The following is a 16,096-nucleotide window of genomic DNA, read 5'->3' as shown; positions in this document are numbered from 1 at the left end:
TAACGCAAATAAAACAAAAACTATGGTGTTCGAAGGAAAGAGTGAGAAAACACTATGCAATATTTTATTAAATGATGAGAGAATTGAACAAGTTGATGAGTTTGTATACCTTGGTAGCTTATTTACTAGGGACGGCAAGATAGATGAGGAATTAGATAGATGCATAAACGAAGGTAAGACGGTTATTAGTAGAGCAGGTCCCCTTATCAGAAGTAAAAATATATCAAATAAAGCTAAAATGGCAATACATAATTCTATATTTGTACCGACTGTACTATACGGTAGCGAGACACGGTCTTATCAAGAAAAAGATAAGAGTAAAATTAACGCAATTGACATGAGATTCATGCGCATAATAAGCGGGAAATTCCTAATGGACAAAGTAAGTAACGAGATAATTCTAAAAGAATGTGGTGCAGAAGAGACGCTAGTAGACACATGCGAAAGAAATCGGTTAAGATGGTTCGGATATGTTGAGAGAATGTCAAATGAACAACTAACGAAACAAGTGTATCAAAGTAAAGTAAATGGCAGCGTGCGCAGAGGTAGACCGCGGAAAGAATGGTTAGAATGTGTGAATGAGACTCTAATTAGAAGAGACATAAGAAGTCACAGAAACACGAGAGCCTGCATGAAAAAATGCATGGACATAAAAGAAGCTACAGAAGTATGCCAGGACAGGAACGTATGGTGGCAAATAGTCAATAAAAAGAGTGTCAGTAGAGTGAATGACGCCTGAAACAAAAGACTTTGGCCACTAATGGACCCAAGTGTTGAACCTTACATAACGACTTCGTGAGGTTCTTCGCTTGGGGTAATTGCCAGAGAGATTGATCAGCAACCTGGGTCGGAGCAGTGTTGCGGAACGAACGAGTTATTTACTTAAATAACAAGAGAATTCTGGATCAATCTGAAAATTCTCTATCCCTTCCACACACTACTCCTTTCCCCTACCGAGCGAGTCCTATAATTTTTTTGAACTCCCTTCAACTTCTTTGAAATTATTTCAAAATTTTCAAAATTGACCTCACTTAACCTGAATCAACAGAAATTTATTGAACTACACGTAAAGCTCTGGAAGCATCGACGTGAAGTTGGCACAGCAACTATGAAAAAACCTAGTATTATCATATGGAATCGTTTAGTGGTTGTTTGCTGGTGTTTGGTAGTCCACTTTTGACGTTTGGTGGTCAAAATTGAAAAATATATGGAACTTTGAAAAAAATGACCAGCACCCCAAGATTTTACTATTTTGAATTTTGTTTCCATCAATCGCTCTAAAATCGTTTGGTGGTATTTGGTAGTCCACTTTTATCGTTCAACAATTAAAAATAACAGAAATACGACAGAAGATTTAAAAAAAACAGAAGTAGCGACTAAACGACCAGAGTTGACTATCGAAAGAATATATCCAAATTTGAAAAAGCCACAGTCAGTGGACCGATTGAACTCTATTTCAAGATTGAATTTTTCATTACTGAAAAATTCAAGTATTTTATTAATTTATTAAGAATACTGCCCTGCACATTACTGAAAACCAACTTCACACTTGCAAAAACTATCTGTATTGTCTATATAAAATACTAAATCTGAAAATATTGAGTAGAAATAAGATAATTTTATGTAAAATGGATCCTTTTTTTCTAAATTCTTGCTAATTTTTATATTTTAATTATTTATTTGCAATCAACTAATGTTATCATTGCCGCAATTAATTTTCCACGTTGAAAAAACAAACCCACTCGATACTACTTTGCTTTATTTATTTTGTGTCGCATGGCGTATGAAAATTTAGTTTCTTTCAGAATCTCTAAAGTGATCATCGCATATTTTTATATAATGATTCTCTTCAGTAACGCCCTTCTCGTATGAGATAGATGGCAGCTAATAAATAATGTATCGTTTAATTATGGAAGACAACGCATGTTAACTAAATGATGGTACACATAATAAAAAATTTTATTGTGTACAAAAATTACAAAAATATAACTTTGTTTCTTTTTCTTAAAATATAAAATTGATGTTCTTAATTTAAAAAAACTGTTTTTATATAGTATTCCAGAAAAATAATATCACATATGTTATATTAATTCTATATCACATATTCTTTTTGTGAATTTAGGAATTAGTCAACATAGTATTTTATGTTTAACTGCTTATAATAAGTTATCTTGAAAAGTAAAATTTAAAGCAAAAGCGACAATGGAAATTTGACCTTTTAGTCGACCTTGCCTTAAAGGTTTTGGATCTATGTTTCAAACTCAAAATTCCATTTCCTTATTTTACTCTATAAATATTATAATTAGATATTTTTTCGCTCTGTAGCGATACTCATTTTTCAAATATGATTATAAATTTATGAAGTAAAACGAAGAGATTAAATGTTGACGTTAGAACATCGATCGAACACCCTTAAAATCTAAAACTCCGTAAAGCGTCGATAAATATCAAAATTAATTCCTTATTATATAAACTTCTTACGTTTTTTGTACATAATTTCTTACGTTTAAAGAATACTGCAACTTAAAAAGTAAATTAATCGCGTTTAAATTTAGGCTACAGCTAATCTTTGGTTCAAACGGAGTTCGGACTTAACTTCTACTACATATTTAGAACAAAAAAAGTAGATTTTTCAATTTCAAAAAATAAAGAGAAACTAAGAAAAAATGTAATTGAATCTTAATGTTCTTCGATAAAAGTTTTCAGTCGCCAAGTGTTAACAAAAAACAGGAAGAACTTCCGCATAAGCTAGATTGCCATCCTAATTCCAAGCATTTTCATTAGAATTTACAGGCAAAAGTTGGTGTTGATTTTCTACGAAAAGAAAATCTGCGTTTGAATAGTCGAATCCTGCCTTTGGACGTTATTTCGAATTCAGAAAAGAGAAATTATTGTTAATCTCCTCCACCCTGATCTGAGAAGTAGAGTTCAATCCGTCCACTGACTGTGGCTTTTTCAAATTTGGGCCTATTCTCTCGACAGTCCGCTCTGGTCGTTTAATCGCGTCTTTTGTGTTTTTTTTTACTTCTGTCGTATTTCTGGCATTCTTTAGTTTTAAAACTTTCGCGTCAATGACAAGTACACGAGTAAGCCGGGCGACCACATGCGCGGAAACATCTGCGCGCTGACAATTGTTATTTTTTTAGAAAAATATAAAAATTACAATAATTTCGTTATTTTTAATTTTTGAATAATAAAAGTGGGCTACCAAATACCACCAAACGATTTTGAAGCGATTGGTGCAAACAAAATTCAAAATAGTAAAATTTTGGAGTGCTGGTCATTTTTTTCAAAGTTCCATATATTTTTCAATTTTGACCACCAAACGTGAAAAGTGGACTACCAAACACCACCAATCGATCACCAAACGATTCCCGCAAGAAAATGTTAAAAATATTAAAATGTGAGGTGCTAGCGTGAAGTTAGCACCCCAAATTTGAAAATTCGATAACTTCTTCAATTTTGACCATCAAACGTCAAAAGTGGACTACCAAACACCAGCAAACAACCACTAAACGATTCCATGTGATAATACTTGGTTTTTTCATAGTTGCTGTGCCAACTTCACGTCGATGCTTCCAGAGCTTTACGTGTAGTTCAATAAATTTCTGTTAATTCAGGTTAAGTGAGGTCAATTTTGAAAATTTTGAAATGATTTCAAAGAAGTTGAAGGGAGTTCAAAAAAGATCATTGGCTGAGTCCCTGGGTAAACGGTGTTCATGCCGTCATGGCAGACACAGGTAAAAAGTGTATTACGATGCAGGGAAAACCCCAGTATCGCCTTCTGGTCAGAGTGGGAAAGCGGGCTCTCCGACGACGTCATCATGCAACCGTAGCTCTTCATCAATGGATCACTTGGTTGGTGTAGAGTCTCATGCTACAAGGAAAAAACCGCGAGCATTTCTCAATCGCATGCCTGCAAGAATAGCTCAGATTCATTCTGTTACATTTGCAGTGAATATGAAGTGAGCAGTTTGCGAAAATCAACCGACGAGGAAGTGAAAAGTCTTTACGAAAAGTGTTTTGACCGTCAATTGCTGCACCAAGAAACAAAATGGGTTCCTCACGTAATTTGCAATTCCTGCGCGCTTATGTTGTATCGTCTTAAAAATTCAAACAACGAAAACTACCGCAAGTACTCTACACCAACTACATGGAAAAAAACCCGTTATTGCGAAGGACTGCTACTTTTGCATGAATTCCGTCAAAGGGTTCAAAGCCAAAAATAAAAATAACATTTCGTACATTAATGTGTGCACAGTCACAAGAGCAATTGAAATCAATAAAAATGCACGCCAGACTGATTTAAGCGCTTTAGAAGATGATAGAATGGAAGTGGAAAGACAACGTCATGGAGATGGTAGTGAAACCAGTGATCGAGCAGAAAATATTTCTGATGATTCCGATGGAAATGATGAAAAAGATGACGAATATGGCGTGCATAAAACTGAATGATTTTATTAGAGATCTTGAATTACCGAATGACGGCGCTGAATTTGCCGCTTCATTTCTAAAAAGAAGAAATTTTCTAGAGCCAAAGACAAAAGTTTCATTCTATCGCGACAGGGACAAAGAATTCACAAAGTTTTTCGTTAAAGACGAAGAGACGTCTTTAGTGTACTGCACTGACGTTAACGGACTAATGAACCACTTGAAGAAAAATGTGTACAGAGACGAAGCATGGCGACTTTTCATTGATTCGTCAAAACGCAGCATAAAGGCTGTTTTACTGCATAACACGAATACTTACGCTCCTATCCTTATAGCTCACTCAACGGTCATCAAAGAAGAATATAACAATGTTAAAATGCTTCTTGAAAAAGTTAATCACACGAATCACAAATGGCAAATATGTGGTGATCTCAAAATCATAACAATGATACTAGGCCAACAATCGGGATTCACGAGAGAGCCATGCTTTATATGCCTGTGGAATAGCAGAGATCGAGCCAATCATTACAGCAAAAACATTGGCCTTTAAGAGATTCATTCAAACCTGGTTCTCATAATATCATCAACCAAAGCCTCGTTGATACAGAAAAAATTTTACTACCACCCCTTCACATAAAGCTTGGGCTCATGAAGCAATTTGTCAAGGCGTTAGACAAAGATGGACAATACTACATATAAGTATATATCCCTTAAATTCCCTAATGTTTCAGACGCTAAATTGAAAGAAGGAGTCTTTGATGGACCACAGATTCGAATATTGACAAGAGATACTAATTTCGTGAGCCACATGACAAAAATTGAAATGGACGCTTGGAAAAGTTTTAAAGCAGTAAACGCAAATTTCCTCGGTAACAAAAAAAGTCCAGACTACGAGAATATTGTTGCGAAAAAGATAAGAAACTACAAAAAGTTAGGCTGCTTGATGAATTTAAAACTTCACTTTCTAGATTCCCATCTGCATAAGTTTCCACAAAATGTTGGTGATTTCAGCGTTTTCATCAAGACATAAAAGTGATGGAACAACGATATCAGGGTAGATGGGACGAGGTCATGATGGCTGATATTTGCTGGATGTTGAAAAGGGAAACGAATGTAGGTCTTAAACGTAAGCGTAACCCTTTGCATCGTTCCTTCGAAGAAAAAAGGACACGTTATATCAGGCAGAAAATAGACTGAAGTAGGTCTATAAATCAATTTAATTACGATAAAAAGCAAGATAAAAGGAAAACACGAAAGATAGTATAAATATATCCCTTAAGTTTAAGAAAAGCAGAGAGAAACAAATTTTTGAATAAAACTCTTATTCATTTATATGTTTAAGTTACAGTTCTACATTTTAATTGATACAAACATTGTTAGGTTAATTGAAATGGGGTCAATTCTACTTGCAGTTCTAAGTTTCTTCAAATGAGTAATGTGCGTCTAAATTTTTAACCACCTGTAGTACAATGAAATGAATTTTATTGTGTTACAACGGGAACACTTAAGTTAAGTTGTGTCGCGTTAAGCAAAATTTCGTTAGGTTCTGTTAAGTTAGGTTAGGTTAGGTCAGGTTTTGTTAGGTTAGGATAGGTTAAACCTCTATGTGGGTTAAGCAGAAGCTGAATAAAACGGTACCGCAAACACAACGGGACAACACAATGAGTTTAATTGTGTTACGTGAAGTTAAGTTAGGTTAGGTCAGCTTTTTTTAGGTTAGGACAGGTTTGACCTCTTTGCAGGTTAAGCCCAAGCTGATTCAAACGGTACCGCAAACACAACGGGACAACACAATCAGTTTAATTGTGTTTCGTGAGGTTCGGTTAGGTTAGGCTAGGTTGGATTTATTTCTAGGTTAGGTTCGAGTTGACCCATTCGATGTAGTACACATTTGCTGCTGGGAAAATATGCTTCCAGAGCTTTACGTGTAGTTCAATAAAATTCTGTTAATTCAGGTTAGGTGAGGTCAGGTTCTGTTGGGTAAAGTTATGTTAAATAAGATGATATCAGGCAAGGGTTGATCCTTCACAGTTGTCGACATGTTTTTGAAGTGAAAATTTGCATCACTGGCATTATTTTGAAATTTATTTGCCACAATGCATGATTTTTCGTAATTTTTTGAGGTTATGGCTCAACCATGACGTGATGGGTGATTTTTGATACCGAATTTGAATTCAGCGCTCCAAAATCCATAGGAATACGTGTGTCTTGTTACCAGAACCGCACACTTTTTTTTGTGTGACTGTGTAATTTTTCGTGATGGATAGCCTAATCGCACATTTTCCAAATTGTCAACAATGATGAAATAAATGGCTTTTCTTTCTTAAAGACAAAGCTATATCACGATTGTTTACTTAATTTCGCCCAAATTAATTAATTCTAGTCAAACTCCTATCTAAACAATGCTTTGCACTCCACCAAGTGGTAAAGCCTTATAGATTTCGATGTTACCGACCGAGCGTGACGTAATGTTAGAATACCATGGACATAGGAAACACGGGAATAGGCATGCCATTCTAACTTGGGCGAGCGGGGTTGAATCCACATGAGTGGGGAGAATTCCATGAGTGGGGAGAGCTACCATCTTACGAAGTGCCATTTGATTATGCGCACGAGCATTTTTGCCGACAAACTGTGCATGAAAATATAAACATGTGGGCGCTGCCATGTTTGTCGCGGGATATCAAAACTTGGCGGACCTCCCCCCTCATTGCATCACCCCCGCAATGGTATGCCTAGTCCCTTGTTTCCTATGTCCATGTAGAATACTCAATAAGGTAAACAAGCATACCAGTCTACAGCACGCAATAAAATATTAACAAATTCTACACCTTAAATATCAGGGAATTCCATCAAGAATTTTTACTTGCTGCAGGATGCCCTGCTTTTATTTATTTTATTACTAAAAATTAAAATGTCAAAATCGATAAAAGTAAACTTGATTCCATATATGGAACAGCTGTAACCTGATTCTTTATACGGATTCACCTGAACTTGATTCATTATATTCATTATGAATATTTACAATTTGAAATGAGTTAATTTTGAAAATTTTTTCAAATAGTTAAATTTGTACGGTTTTCGATTTTATTAGATATCTTGTTACTTCCGGTCATAGATGAATTAAGAATGGTTATTATTTTTAAAATCGTTACTAAAAAGTTCAATTGATAAAATTTGCATGTTTAAAAGTGTGCTGTTTTAAATACAGAATAATTTTAAATTGGTTTGACTGCCAAGGTCTCAAATTGAAAATTATGCAGATTTTAAGCTTGATTTTGGAAATTTTAATTCTTGAGTATCGTAGTTTTTAATTATTCAATCTAAAAAATTTTAAATTTTGATGTACAATATCCAATAGGTGTACTTGTTTACGGAATTGTTCAAATGTTGAGGCTCAATTAAAAACTTCAATTTTCATATTAAAAATTTCAATTGAAAGTATATTTAAGGTAACTGCACGGAGAAAAAGATATCGCACAATGACATCGCAAAATCTCTATATTGCAAGAAAGCGCAATATTATAATGTGCAATCACGTCCCGGAGCTTTGTACGATATTATAATGCACTAATATCACAGACAAAAATGAAGTTAAATTTTGTTGCTGTCGTCTGCTACGGCGTCCTTAGCAGCAATGGGAAAAAGGCAGAGTATAAGTCAGTTCGAGCTATAAATCGAGACACCAGATTTAAAACAATTACAGAAAAAAGGAAAAATTTCCTGTAGGTAAGACCTGTAACTGTTAATGATTGAACATATTTTCACTAAGGTTAGGAAAACAATTCTGAATTCGTCGATGCAAAATGTGACTGACAGATGGGAATCCCCATTTCTCTCGAATTTAATGAAGTTAAACGACACTGGATAGCGCTGGCGTCGTAATTGTCACTACACCTCGAATAAAAATGGAGAGATTATAAGATGAAAGATTATCCAGGCAAGGTTAAAAATCGGAAATTATCTTCGATTTATGTAAAGTTTATCTGGCAAGGTTAATCTTTGTTCCGGTGAATCTTTCACCTGGAAGCGATGTCAACTATATCTTTAATTTTTCCTGTGATTGTTTGTTCACTATTCGAACCCTCGATAGATCACAAAAGGAGAAACACAATGTGATAGCGTAATAAACTTAAATTCTTACGTTATAGGCTGCACAATTATGCGGTATATAATGTAAAAACTTGCAATGTACGATATCACGATTTTGCGCTATTATAATGCGATAATTACGATATATAGCGCAGGAATTACGGTATATGTTGTAATTCATGCAATATAGTTTTCTCAGTGTGGTTTGATATTTTACCATATTTGTACATAGTTTCATTTGAAGATAATACATAATTTTGAAGCCACTAGAATTAAATCGATTCAAATTAGAAGGATTGCATACTGAATTTTAAGTGTTTAAGATACTGTTTTTAATGTTTCGAATTTAGAAGGGATTTTATTTTAAATGCTTTAATTTTAGCGCTCGTCCTGAAGTTTATCTAAAATTTTAATTCAATATAATTACCTATTAATTTCGCCCCAGGGTACGCCGCGAATCGCAGCGTAACATTCTAAATGCTCTCTGACCGTGATATTTTTCCATTGGGCATCATGTTGAGGACAGTAGCCCATTTTTCGGAAAGCCTCATTCATGTGAGAGTTTATATTTAGACCACTGATTTGCACTCTACCCCTAGTTGCAGCTTCTTCGGCGATGATAATTTTCATGGTTGTTGTTTTTCCAGCCCCGTTATGACCCAATAAACCAAATACTTCTCCAGGTTCAACCGCCAAAGATAAATTTCTAACAGCTACTTTACACGAGGGGGCCGTTTGTTCTTCTCGCTTTGTGCAACAATTGCACGTTCCAATTCCAACTTGACGTTGACGATATTCCTTCCGTAATTTCTTTAATCAATTATTCAGATGTTAAAATTACAATTTAAAATAAATAAATACATTTCAAATTCATGTTACATTATGATCATTTTGATCATCATGCAATGTATCATAAAAAATTACCTGAACCAAAACAACTGGTGGTTCCTGCACAGTAGACGTCGTGATTAAATTAAATACTTTCTGCCTTTCATTCTTAACATCCACATCTTCATGATCACCCACATCCGTGTTTTCCATAATTTCCTCACCGATCGAACCACCGTTTCTCTGAGGATAAATACAAATTCATGTGTGTAAAAATAATTAGGCAATAAATAGGGCAAATAATTAGGATACTTACAAGGAAGTATTTAAAAAAGTCACTGACATTTCCTCCGCTCTTTTTTATATCCAGTAAAAGAAGAACAAAAAACCAGATGGGACAGTGTAAAATTACTCCTAAACCCATGACTATGATCTCACTCGTTAAATAATCCGACATAGTTAGATGATGACAAGCAGCGTTTATGGAGCACATAAGATGGACTCTATCCACATAATAAACTGCTGCATACGGAACATACATTGTGTTCAGTAAAGAAAAAACGATGTGAAGAACAAATGCTGCTGTTCCACCTGAGTAAATTTGTACTTTAAAATTTGTTTAAAGCTATTCGCGTTGAAAAGCTTTAAATTTATGCAATCAGATAAATCATTTGATGATTGCCTGATTAGTAATGATCCAACTTACCTAATCCTAACATGTCCAAAATCATTACGAGTAGGAACGGTATAAGTCCAAAGAACGTGGCAATATTGGGCAAGATACTTTGAGCTGAGTCCATTTTATCAAACATATAACTTAGGCAAGTAGAAAAAAGGATTGACGATGGACAATAAAGTAAGAGCAAACCGCCAAGAGTAATAAGCGCTGGAGGTTCTTGAAGTGATGGGACATCGAAAAGGAAAATAATTCCGAGGATGCAGAGACAAATCATAGTCATCAGACCGATAAGAACAATGAAGTAAGTGCAAAAGTACATCGTAAAGGAGAGGCCATTGACACGAAGTTGATTCTTAGCTTTGATCTAAAATAGAAATATTCAAAGGATTAAAATTAAGATGGTATGGAGTTTTCGAGATTGTTAATTACTTAAAGACAATTTAATATCAAATGCAGGTAACTTTAAAAGAGAAACATACCTCTCGATCGTACACCATGTCCACAGCAAGAGTTATTGGCACCAGAACGAAATCCATACCAATCAAAAGTGCTGAACTCGCAATGCCAATGTTGAATTCCTGGGGCTGAGATGTCTGCTGAAATGGATGACTTCTAACTTGAATAGGTTCAGTATCCTCTGTCCCCTTCAACATTCTGCAAATTCATACAATAATTCAGTATTATTATTTCCCAAGTTATTCGCATTGATATCTTCTCATGATCAAAAAGTACCTTAAATATGCGTTGGAAATAATATTTACAAGAACTGGCAAGGAATGTTGCATTGTGTCATTGTATGAGATCGTAAAATTCATACGCTCATTCTCAAATTGATTCACGTTCAAAATCGCCATGTGGGGTGCTACGTGAAGCAAATCAGTAAATTTTCCTTTGAACTCTTCCACGTAGGTTACATCCTTCTTGATTAGGTTCAGTAACGGCGATAGATCACGACTAGTTTGATTGGTGAAGAGAATTCTAGTCTGTTGTTCGTATGTATCTGAAAATTCAGGAAATTAGTTTCTATTTAGGTGTTTTGAAACGTTTTTTTTTCGAGATATGTACCATTGCTGAGTACCAGACTTTGTATTTTCACATCAACTGTCTGAATGCTGTTCAGATATAATCCTAGAGCAACAAGAGCGAGTGGAGCAACGATCATAAAATAGAGAAGCTGAATATTCCTTAACAATCTCAAAACTCGCAGTCGTAACATTGCGTAGAGAATTTGGAGACAGTTAGGCCGGATTTTAATGGGGTCCAGGCCCAGGCCAAGTACTGCGGGGTGTTTATCATTATGCCCAGCATCTGGCATATCACCAACTCCTTTGACTTGTCCATCAGCTTGAACTGTAGCACCTTCGTTTTGTAAACTCTGATAAGAGGTACTTTTAGACTGTAAAGAAAGCGATCTACTGAGAGCTCGATTTCTGACCATCTTCTTTGATAAGTTGTCCATTGTGCACTCAGTCTCTTCGTCTTTTTCTAGATGCAGGAAAACTTCCTCTAAGGTTGTCATGGAGACGCCGTAGCTGCTGATACCTAATCGTGCTGCTCGAGTTTTGATTTCTTGCTCTATTGATGAGAAGAGAGGTGCGAAGTTTTCGACAGAATTGTGTGGCAAGATGAAACTCAACTCCCTACCATGGCGTCTTGCCTTTTCAGCTTTGGACACATGAGACGTTACGAGACGAGTTATCGCGTGTTCTCTTGCATTTCCTTCAAGAACCAATCTGAAAATGATATGTTCGGGTTAAAGAAGCTTAGGAGGCTTTTATTTCAAAATAGGAAGATCGGTTAAAAAATATTTTTTTACGTACGTCAAGTGATAGCCTATTCCAAATTTGTTTTTTAGGAAGAGCGAACTACCACAACATCTCAGTTTTCCCTTACTAATGACTGCCTTTCTATCAGCTAGTATATCAGCCTCATCCATAAAATGTGTGGTTAATAAAATTACTTTTCCGTGTCTCCTCGATTGTAGGAAAGACCACATTTGTCTTCTTGAATAAGGATCAACTCCAGCAGTCGGTTCGTCAAGAATAATGATCTTAGGATCACCGATAATCGCAATACCAACTGATAATTTTCTCTTCTGTCCACCACTAAGGTATTTTGCGAAAGTGTCAGCTTTTTCGATTAAGTCGATATCCTTTAGTGTTTTCTTCACCTGTAACAATTACAATTAATCAAAAGTGAAAGACTTTCCAATTTAGATACGTCTCGTTTCTTTACGGTGTTTTGTAATAGTACCTCTGGTTCAATCATAGATCTCGGAATTCCTCTAACAGCTGCAAAAAACTCAAGATGTTCTCTAGGAGTTAGAAGGTCGAATAAGATGTCATGTTGAGGACAGACTCCTGTCATGCTTCTAATCATGTGCATGTCATTAGAATCTCGAACATCGTACCCGAAAATCAATGCCGTACCAGCAGTTGGGGCTGTTAATCCTGTTAAGATGTTAAACAACGTTGTTTTTCCGGCTCCATTATGTCCTAGAATTGCAGTAATCTGGCCTTCGTAAATCGTCAAATTGATTCCGTTGACAGCTTTGGTTTCTGGTCTGCGACATTTGTGGTACGATTTATACAAATCGACTATCCTGATTGCTTCTCGACCCTTCATCTCCCGCACGACTGGCTCTACATCTCGATTTGTCTCTTCACCTGGGATAAAGGAATTCGATTCCCCGTTTGATGTAGGCACCTGAAAAATTAAACTTGAATTAGTTTTATATTTTTCTTGGCAATTGTTTGTTATTATATTTGTTTCAAATGAAGTACCCTTTGAACTTTCTTTCGGCACCAGAATCCGGGAGTAAAACAAAACCAAGCGGATCTTTTAACACCATATTCACCTAAAAAATGATAAATTTTATCGCATCAAATCATACAAAGAATAAGTTATTACTTAAGTATGAAAATAAAAATGTCTTACTTGGAATAACAGAGTCTAGATAATAAGCTAGCAATCCGTAAAGGAAGATATCCAAAGTCATCATAATGAGGCTACCACCGAATGGAATTCCAGGCCCTGACCACAGATTATCAAAGTTCACACCCTGACCTTGAAGATCTAATACAAGTGCCTGAAAAAGAGATAACATTTGATCTCTAAAATTAAAAAACACTAAGGAAGTTTTGCAATTGAATAGAAGACGTTTCAGAAATATATAATCAAGCTTATGTTTGAGAAACTGCTTTTTCATCATCAGGAATCCTACCTTGTCCATTGCTAAAGCGACGCCTGTAGGACTCAGAAGGGAAACGAGCCAGTAAGTTATTGAGCTGGAATCGTCAACGAAAACTTGAATAAAGTACACAAGACTGAGTATCGTTACAGCAAAGTTTCCCAGAACACCTGCGGTCTGAAATAACGAAGTATAACGATTTTGTAAACCTTAAACATTCCAAGTTTGTCGCGGATTGGACGATTATGTGTATGATATTGCATGATTTATCAGCTTACTCGAGATTTGTCGAAGAAGGGTGTAATCAGAAAAGCAAACATGATGACTGAGAAGCTATAAAGAACGACAAGCAGGAATATCGGAAGGAAATGTGTGTGCTGGAACATCTGGAGTGTAAAGAGAAGCACTGTAGCCACTGCTGAGAGTAGCAGGACGAATATGCTGTAGATGATGAACCAGGACATCCTGAAATCATAATTAAGACAAATATTTCAGATTGACATTTTGTTCAAAGCATCGGGAAATTTGGGCAATTTTTCATTTCAGAAACAAGAATTTTGTGGATTGACTATACTTACCAAAATACTGTATCTTTTAATCCCATGATTTTCATGCCCTCCTTGATCTTATTTTCCTTCTCGCCCACGATGAGAATCAGGAGGTAGGTGATAAATTGAGAAAGAGCTAATACCATATAGAGTGGAATTACCACCCTGAAAGCTAGCATCCAGTCTGAAAACAAATCGTTATTAGGAATATTAAGAGAGATCGACGGAAATTTGAAAGAACACTAATAAATATCGTAAAATCATGACATTCTATTCTTGTTTCCAACTTCAATATCTGAGAGTAAACATTCGACATTCAAGGATTTCTAAATCTGTCTTCTGTCGTTGTTAGATTTTTACTTTGTGACCAATTATTTTATACTGGTTGTAGTCTAAAGATTAGCATATTAGTTAGGGATATAAAAGTTGCAGAAAATTCTTCTGACTGAGAACAAAGCTTGGTCAAATGTTCTAAAAACTACAGATTTGACTTACCTGCAGTGAAAGCTTCCTTTGGAAACATTTCTAATTTGATATCAGGCACTGTTACATCATTATTCTTCGTATCTAACTGTAATGATACAAAATACGTTTCAGTTTTATAAGATTTTTGACACTTTTAATGATTTCTCTCTTCAAAAATTGAAGAGTTTTCATAAAGCCAGAACATTTTTGCAGAGTCTTATAACGTTTCAAATATTTTTTCTTTTAAGCCAAACTTACCCTAATTTTTGTTATGTCCATGATTACTTGCAAGGCCATAAATCCTGAGGAAAAATAATTGTTCGCTGGACAATTTCTGCCGGTTTCTATAGACAAAACACCACCCATCCAATGACTGAAATTTTTCCGACAAGTAACGGGAGAGGAATGTTTCTCTGCGGGCGACGGAGGCAACGTATACGTTGGATTGATTCTTATTTCATATCTGAAAGATATTAAAAACATTCCACATTTTATAATCGGAACCAATATCAAATAATTGAGCTAAAATAAGAATTAATTTGGTAATTATTTGACTTGAATTGCGGAGTTGATAGTAATGATTAAATTCCATGAAGGAATTCGAATCAGCTTTGATGTATAATGTGCACTTGAGTAATGAAAAACATAAACAAACATGTTTGCCCTATGCTCGTGGCTATGCATTTTCTATCATAGTAATTGGGTTAAGCATCGTCGCGCGATGTAATGATAGCAATAAGTTTCACCCCTTTGAAGAACGAATTTCTGAGAATAATTAACCAGAAGGAGGAAACGCGATTTCTATAGTTTTCAAGATTCATTAATCAAAAAACATCTCATGAATTGAAAATTATATTTAAATATTTGATGAATGTTAGTTTTTAAACAATAATTTTTTTTAACTTACAACAAATTTTGAGAAACTGGTTTCGGGTCCTCAAAAATAACGGCTAATGGGACACTTGCGGGATCTCTCCAATAAGCTGCCTGTAGGTCATCTTTTGTGTCAAACATCAGAAAACTTAACGGATGTTTCCGGTATTCCATCGAATTCATCCAAAGGTTGTTCATTGAGTTTAAAAATATCTGGAAACATTTAAAAAACATTTTATAATGATTATTTAAATAATAATTGTAGGTCTAGAGAAAAATCTGAATGGAAACGTATTTGTACAACATAATACAATAACTTACAGTAAACTAAAAAAATATGGAAAATTGTATTTTCTAGAATAGATAGTAGAAAATTACAAAAAAAGGCTAAAAACTATAATTTTTTGCTAAAACTTGTACAATTTCACGAAATTTGGCACGTATGCAATTACAAATTTTTATTGTAAAAATTCGCAGTGTCTCTTCGTACCGAAATTCGGGATGAGTAGTCAAATAATTTTCATAAGCTTGGCTTACTTCTCCAATTGTTCGGGAGACACTTTATGGCACTGAAAATAAATGTGATACTATGGTCAATAGGGTGGTTCAAAAAGTTAATGCTCGAATTTTTTTGGGAGAATATCTCAATATTAAATGGTGCCGCCCCGCCCCTCTATTTACCTATAAGAATAACATAGGGAAACCCCCTAAATCTGAAAATATGAGACTGAAAGGCCTAATTTTCAATTTTGACCCCTGATCACCTTCCAGCATGCCCCTAAATCCACCCTTGAAACGCGGATCAAGTATTTTGCGATATAGTGTATTTTAAAATAATTATTAATTGCTCACACCATTTTTTTATACTACATTTTTTGACATTTTATCGATAATTACACAGGCCAACAATTCTCAGAACCAGAGACCAGACCTACTATACCCGAAGGTTTTTGCTGCGCTGAATCCGAATCTGACCTCAGAAAAATTCCA

General features: G+C 35.2%; 1 protein-coding gene across 1 annotated transcript in view; it reads right to left on the bottom strand.

Moving 5' to 3' along the window:
* LOC117179416 (ATP-binding cassette sub-family A member 5-like) overlaps positions 1–16,096 on the bottom strand; it is a 134,296-nt gene that overhangs the window by 9,704 nt on the left and 108,496 nt on the right. The window contains exons 6-22 of the mRNA XM_033371184.1: positions 15,141–15,319; positions 14,492–14,696; positions 14,264–14,339; positions 13,799–13,952; positions 13,499–13,685; positions 13,254–13,397; positions 12,968–13,118; positions 12,814–12,887; positions 12,284–12,736; positions 11,851–12,200; positions 11,096–11,763; positions 10,763–11,030; positions 10,510–10,684; positions 10,058–10,394; positions 9,668–9,942; positions 9,448–9,594; positions 8,951–9,333 (exon numbers count right to left, since the gene is read on the bottom strand). Coding sequence (XP_033227075.1) covers positions 8,951–9,333; positions 9,448–9,594; positions 9,668–9,942; positions 10,058–10,394; positions 10,510–10,684; positions 10,763–11,030; positions 11,096–11,763; positions 11,851–12,200; positions 12,284–12,736; positions 12,814–12,887; positions 12,968–13,118; positions 13,254–13,397; positions 13,499–13,685; positions 13,799–13,952; positions 14,264–14,339; positions 14,492–14,696; positions 15,141–15,319 — 4,226 coding nt within the window. The remainder of the gene's footprint in view (positions 1–8,950; positions 9,334–9,447; positions 9,595–9,667; positions 9,943–10,057; positions 10,395–10,509; positions 10,685–10,762; positions 11,031–11,095; positions 11,764–11,850; positions 12,201–12,283; positions 12,737–12,813; positions 12,888–12,967; positions 13,119–13,253; positions 13,398–13,498; positions 13,686–13,798; positions 13,953–14,263; positions 14,340–14,491; positions 14,697–15,140; positions 15,320–16,096) is intronic.

Source organism: Belonocnema kinseyi, chromosome 9 (genome assembly GCF_010883055.1).
Source record: "Belonocnema kinseyi isolate 2016_QV_RU_SX_M_011 chromosome 9, B_treatae_v1, whole genome shotgun sequence".
NCBI lineage: Eukaryota > Metazoa > Arthropoda > Insecta > Hymenoptera > Cynipidae > Belonocnema > Belonocnema kinseyi.
This window is presented reverse-complemented; position numbering and strand designations above follow the sequence as displayed.